This window comes from Megalops cyprinoides, chromosome 21 (assembly GCF_013368585.1).
Source record: "Megalops cyprinoides isolate fMegCyp1 chromosome 21, fMegCyp1.pri, whole genome shotgun sequence".
Taxonomy (NCBI): Eukaryota; Metazoa; Chordata; class Actinopteri; order Elopiformes; family Megalopidae; genus Megalops; species Megalops cyprinoides.
In genome coordinates this window covers 9,438,216-9,444,526 of record NC_050603.1, presented here as the reverse complement: position 1 = coordinate 9,444,526, position 6,311 = coordinate 9,438,216, and the positions used below count along the sequence as shown (strand labels likewise).

The window sequence follows — 6,311 nt, the reverse complement described above, 5'->3', positions numbered from 1 at the left end:
TTCTGAGAAGAGGAATGCGGAAATACGAAGTAAAAAATAAGAAGATAAGTGTTGTTGTGGATGGAATGATAGTAAACGTTCATGAATAACCATAATGACTGTTCATAAGATGAAGGGTTTTGTCACAGAGGCTCGGAGAGATGATGTTGTCTCTTTCTTTTTGTGTCAGATGGTGTGTAAATATATGAAATGAAAAATCAAATGTAATGCTTGAATAAATGGTGTGTTACTAAGGTATACAATCTGCAAAAGCACAAACTCTCAGCCACAACTTAATATGTGTGTATGTGTACATGTGAATTTTTTTGAGGGTGTGATTTCACAAGCATGATACACCTTGCATGTGTGCGTATTTGTGTTTGTATGTTTGCGTGTTCAACCCAAGGAGGGACTTTGTGTGAGTGTATAGTGCAAACAGAGATGGGATTATGTGTGCATTATGGTTTTGTCGGTATTGGAACTATGTAAAGTTTATTTAAAAGGCTTTGTGTTAGGATGTAGTTCAGTCAGAAGCGGTTCAGTCTGTCAGTCAAAAGTAGAACTGTTTGTGTGTGTGTGTGTGTGTGTGTGTGTGTGTGTGTGTGCGTGTGTGTGTGTGTGTGTGTGTGTGTGTCTGTGTGTGTGTGTGTGTGTGTTATAGCAAGAATAGAAGTGCTGGATGGTCCTACCTGCAAAATTATCCATACATTGATTTCTTTGATTATTTACTCTGTTGTTTTTCTCACAATAAATGTTGTATAGCATCACGATCTGTGGCCATGTGACCTTGTTTGAAATGGTGTTACCCTGGAACTTTAGAAGAGATTGACTGTAGAAAAGCATTGCCCATTATCTGCTTTTATTACACATTGAATATCGATCTTTGGCCTTTACAATGTTCTTTCTGTTGTCTGATTTAGTTATGAACTTATACTGAAAAACTGATAAGGTATACTTCTAAAGTGCTGTTTTCACAGTCTGTGGTAGATATAAGCTTCTTTTGCATCTTTCCATAACTGAGCCAGTGAAATTTAAAAAAAACAAAGCAACTAACAAAAAACAGTAATCATTATTAGCCATGATCAGATTGCATTTTTTATATGCTCATTAACCAATAGTGGCGTGTAGACCATGTTCCTTTTTTTTTTTTTTTGCTATTACATGGTAACAAGTTATTTTGAAGTCCTAGTCAGTCGGGGTAGGTTGGGGGTGAAGGGACTCCCCAGACAGATGTAACTTTGTGGCAAACTACACTATCTGTTAAAATGGCATGCTCCTTCAGAGTACTACCCTTTCACTCCCAGTGAAGAAGGTTTATTTCTCTTCACGTGTCCACAGAGTTCTAGGCTGCATTCCTGTGTCTGTTAAGTATTTGAAAAGTAGTAGTACATGTACTTCCATTGGCCTAGCTGACCTAGAGAGAGAGAATCCAGCCTGAGATGTGGATATTTTAAACCCAAGACTCTGACAGTCCTTCACCAACCGAGGGCACAGGGGTAGCGTACAAACAGTTTGCTACGATGCATGAGGTCCTGGAGAAAATGTTTGATTTGTTATATCAAAAGCTGTAACTGAACCCTCACAGGGTCTGGAGCGACCACTGCACAGATTAAACTCTGCGAGTCCCTGACAATTCCAAAGAAAATCAAAATCAGACATCCATCTGACACCAACAAAGGCATAATTGTTGTTGAGATGCCCCAACACAGTATAATGATGTTAAAATTATGTTTTAAATACAGGCACTTCTATTGTTATATCAATACAGCTCATCATACCCTCATCCCCTCACACAGGGAACAACAGGAAGCCACTGAAAGTGCTGTGGTGGTTTGCATTGTCGAAGATATGCCGGCCTGCCCACAGACGTGTGTAAACCTGATCTCCCACTTCTAGAAGAAGTGAGGCCCCATTGGAACTATTCTCAAATGGATCTCCGGTCTTGTGACTATCTGCAGTAACTATACGTGCCCCATTCTTGAGTAGTTGAGCGTTTGTAGCTACCGAACCACGGGCAAAAATTGACATTCTGAAGTAGTACACTCCTTTCACTGGTGCTGTGAAGATCCCTGCATCACAGAGACAGTATTGAGAGGGTTGATAAAGAAATAATGTGGAGAAGACAGACACAGGAATAGAGAAATAGAAATAGAAAGATATTTTACATTCAATCCAAGGCAAACTGAATTACAGAGCTTTCTGTAGAGCTCAGCTTGTGTCCTCATGTATACATGCAGGATATAAACACTACCTCTGCCTAATGCTGGGGGAGTAATGTCACAGGACTGAAAAAGTATAATATATAGGCTACAGTATATATTGATAAAAAATCAATACAGTCAATAAAAAAAATCAATAAAACTTTAAAGTATGTATGGATAACAGCATTTGCTAAATGGTAATAATGTAAGTATCCTTCTGAGAAAGAGCACAATGCTGGATTTGTCTTATTTTTTGTTAATAAACAGGCAGTTGAATACTGATATTGGCTGTCCAGTGTTGATCTCAAGGCTGGATATAAAAAAGCAATTATTTCTTCTCATCTAAAACAATATTTAAATGTTTGTTATATATTATGTCATAATGTAGAAGGATTTAAACATCACCTGTATTTGGGCTGTAGGCGTTGCCGATGTTTGTGATGACGGTTTTGTAGACCACGGTGGTGTCTACATTGAAGGGTCCTGTGTCCCCATCGCCCCCTATGGAGGCAGAGAATGCTATCTTTGGCCTGTCTGAACACAAGAGAATCACACGCTAATTAGCTGAAGGGCAACAGAGAACAATGGAAACCAACAGAAAACTACCTTATATATTAGAACAGGGCGCCAATGTCTGATGCAAAGAAAGACACTTGAACACAGTCTGCAATCTGGTCACATGGCCACAACATAGTCGTGATGTTTTTTAACATTTAATATCATTTTGATATTGATTTTTTGTTCCCTCGTGAGACCATTAATTGCATGAGTTTTTCAGTGTGAATTTGGGCCTCCATTGAGTTTATTTGTTATTGACATGCACATTAAACACAGGTCATAATACTTCTGGCCCTGCATCCTTACCTCTGTTTGCTCTCCTCAGCTCGTCCACCTGGGTCTCAGCCAAAGTAAGTCTGGTTTCCAGGGCCTTCAGCTCAGTCACCTGGCTCTCAGCAGCTTTCAGCCTGGCTTCCACAGCTCTCAGCTCCATCAGCACGGAGTAAATGTCAGGCTGGCAGGCGGGCTGGGTGCCAAAAGTAAATTCTGTCATTTGTTTGTCATTCCGGCTCTGGCCTTCTCTAGTGTAGTCCTGCAGGGTGGAACTCACCTTGACCTCTTTGTCTTCTCTGCTCTGAGCCTGTGCTGTGCTGTGCTGTGTCAGACAGCACAGTAACACCATCAGCACTATGAAGCTCATTATTTAGCTCTGCTCTACTTCTGTGTACAGCATGAACCCCAGTCCCTGTCTTTATATACAGGTGACTCTGTTAACAATTGGCAGGTGTTCTGAGAAGTGGAACGCGGAAATATGAAGTAAAAAATAAGAAGATAAGTGTTATTGTGGATGGAATGATAGTAACGTTCATGAACATGTGTCAGATGGTGTGTAAATGAATTTCTGAAAAGAAAAATCAAATGTAATGCTTGAATAAATGGTGTGTTGTTACAGTATACAATCTGCAAAAGCAGACTCTCAGCTGCAATTTAATATATGTTTATGTGTGAATGTGAATTTTTTGAGGGTGTGATAGTATGTTTCACATGCATGATATGCCTTGCATGTGTGTGTATGTGTTATTTCTGTCTACATGTTTGCCTGTTCAGCCCCAGTTGGGACTTTGTGTGAGCGTATAGTGCAAACAGAGGCGGGATTACATGTAACATTTTTAGGTACTGGAACATTGTAAAGTTTTAGAGGTTTGGTGTTAAGCTGTAGTTCAGTCAGAAGTGGTTTAGTCACTCAAAAGTATGACTATGTGTGTGTGCGTGTGTGTGCGTGCGTGTGTGTGTGCGTGTGTGTGTGTGCGTGTGTGTGTGTGTGTGTGTGTGTGTGTGTGTGTGTGTGTGTGTGTGTGTATGTGTTATAGCAGAGATAGAGGTGCTGGATGTTGTTTCTCTCACAATTAATGTTGTACAAAATCACGATCTGTGGCCATGTGACCATGTTTGAAATGGTGTTACCCTGGAACTTTAGAGAAAACCGATTGTAGAAAAACATGGCCCATTATCTGATTTTATTACCCATTGAATATTGATCTTTGGCCTTTACAATGTTCTCTCTGTGGTCTGATTTAGTTATGACCTTATACTGAAAAACGGATAAAGTATACTTCTAAATGCTGATTTCACAATGTGTGGTAGATATGAGTGTCTTTTGCATCTTTGCATACCTAAGCCAGTGAAATTTAAAAACAAACTTTATTATGCAATACATTAACAGCTTCAGTGTTTATTCCAAGTCAACAACAACAATAAAATAAAAAATAAAAAAGGTCCACATAAGATGTAAAGGAATATCTTAAACCCAAAAACATTTTCAATTGTTTTTTCTGAAACTGGTAACTGAACTCTTACTGCTCAGAGGCCTAATAGTTTATCATCCCTCTCTGATTATTCCAAAGGCAATCAAAAACAGAAAATTCCTGACACTCATCACCTTTGCACAAGGGCATAATTACTCTGTAAGTTCTTCCCCAACACAATGGTGTTAAAACCGGAACTGTTAATACAGAATCATATCTTTTATTTCCACCAGTGCTGTTGGTCATATCCTCTCCTCACATGGGGAACAACAGGAAGTTACTGAACATGCTGTGGTTATATCCCCACAGTGAGGCCCCATTAGAACTATCACCCCAGATGTGCCCGTTTGCCCACAGATGGCTGCAGACCTGCTCTCCCACAACTAAGCAGCATTGAGACCCCATTGGAGCCATTATTTAGATTTTGGACAAGCGAATCACACACTAATTAATTGAAGTCAAACACAGAACAATGGAAACTATTAGCAACCTATGTACTAAGCAGTGGGCCGATCAGAGTGAGGTGGGACTGTGTGTTAAACTGTAGTTCAGTCAGAGGTGGGGGACGGTCTTGACTGCAAAATTCCTTGTATAATTTTCTCTTTATTTATTTCCTGTGTTGTTTCAGTCACATATTATATTAGATAAAATTCCTATATGTGGCCACGTAAACACAATAATTTCAATTCTGATTTTTTGATAGTCAAAAACAAAGAACAACTTAATGTGTGTGTGTGTGTGTGTGTGTGTGTGTGTGTGTGTCTGTGTGTCTGTCTGCACATGAGATTGTGTGAGCATGTGATCTCGTGTGCACATGAATGTGCATTGTGTCTGAGGTGTGTGTGTGTCTGTGAATCTTTGTTTCTGTTTGTATGTGCATTCAATCTGACGTGGGACTGTGTGTAAACTTCTAATGCAGACAGGTGGGATTATGCGTGAGGATGTAGTTCAGTCAGAAGTGCGTCTGTGTGTAAGTTTTCAGCGAGTATAGCGGTGCTGGATGGTCCTGACTGCATAATTCTCTGTATGCTATTTTCCTTAATAATTTACTCTACTTTATACTGTTGCAATTTGTGGTAAGGTGACCATATTATTAAAGGTGATACTTTGGAACTTTAGAGGAGCTTGACTGTTGAAAAACAAGGCCTGTTATCAGCATTGATAACCCACTGAATGCTAATCTTTGGGCTTTAAAAGGTTATGTCAGGTGTTTAATTAATTCATCTGATGAACTTGAAACGTATACTTTTAAAACTGCGTGTTCACAATCTGTGGTGGTTAACTCCATTTGCAAACCAGTGAAATCAAATTTCATAAAATTTCAAAACCTCAAAAATAACAGTGAAGTCAATTAAGATCTTCCATGCCTCTTTCAAGATCAACAGCAATAGTAATAATAATACAAAATTATCTGCTCATAAGATTTATGGAATATCTATAGCCATAATGTTTTTTATTTATCATACTGAAACTTGAGATGGTCTTGAGGGACCAAAGGACAGAGGCCTTATCAGCTTATCCATGAGTAGTTCAGAGAATGCAACATTTGGTCTCTCTGTGAACATAACAGAACCACATTGTCATTGACTAAAGGGTGACAAGTAACACTGGCAACAAAAGTGAACCTGCTTTCAGCATGAGAACACTGTGCCAATCAGATGTAGAGAAGTACACATGAATATAATTCACACCCTAGCCAAGTGACAAGTGATGTTTCCTCAATCTATCGGTGTTCTTTCTTTCTTTCTTTCTTTCCCAAGATAACTGCATTCAGTTCAGTGTTATGTGGGAGATCTTAAATAGGGGACGGATGAAGAAGATAAATTCA

General features: G+C 39.2%; 1 protein-coding gene across 1 annotated transcript; it reads right to left on the bottom strand.

Annotated features, from left to right (window-relative positions):
* Positions 1-1,767: 1,767 nt before the first annotated feature.
* Positions 1,768-3,378, bottom strand: LOC118769130 (complement C1q-like protein 2). Its single transcript, XM_036516149.1, has 3 exons — positions 3,045-3,378; positions 2,586-2,714; positions 1,768-2,048 (listed from the first exon to the last, which is right to left on the bottom strand). Exons 1-3 carry the CDS (start codon positions 3,376-3,378, stop codon positions 1,768-1,770), a joined length of 744 nt encoding a protein of 247 aa, XP_036372042.1.
* Positions 3,379-6,311: the final 2,933 nt, after the last annotated feature.

Excerpts from the sequence above, each read along its gene's own strand:
- LOC118769130 (XM_036516149.1), bottom strand. The coding sequence starts at position 3,378 with ATGAGCTTCATAGTGCTGATGGTGTTACTGTGCTGTCTGACACAGCAC. Across the intron at positions 2,715-3,044 it reads GCTGAGGAGAGCAAACAGAG|ACAGGCCAAAGATAGCATTC; the intron begins GTAAGGATGCAG and ends TCTTGTGTTCAG. Across the intron at positions 2,049-2,585 it reads CGCCTACAGCCCAAATACAG|GGATCTTCACAGCACCAGTG; the intron begins GTGATGTTTAAA and ends TCTGTGATGCAG.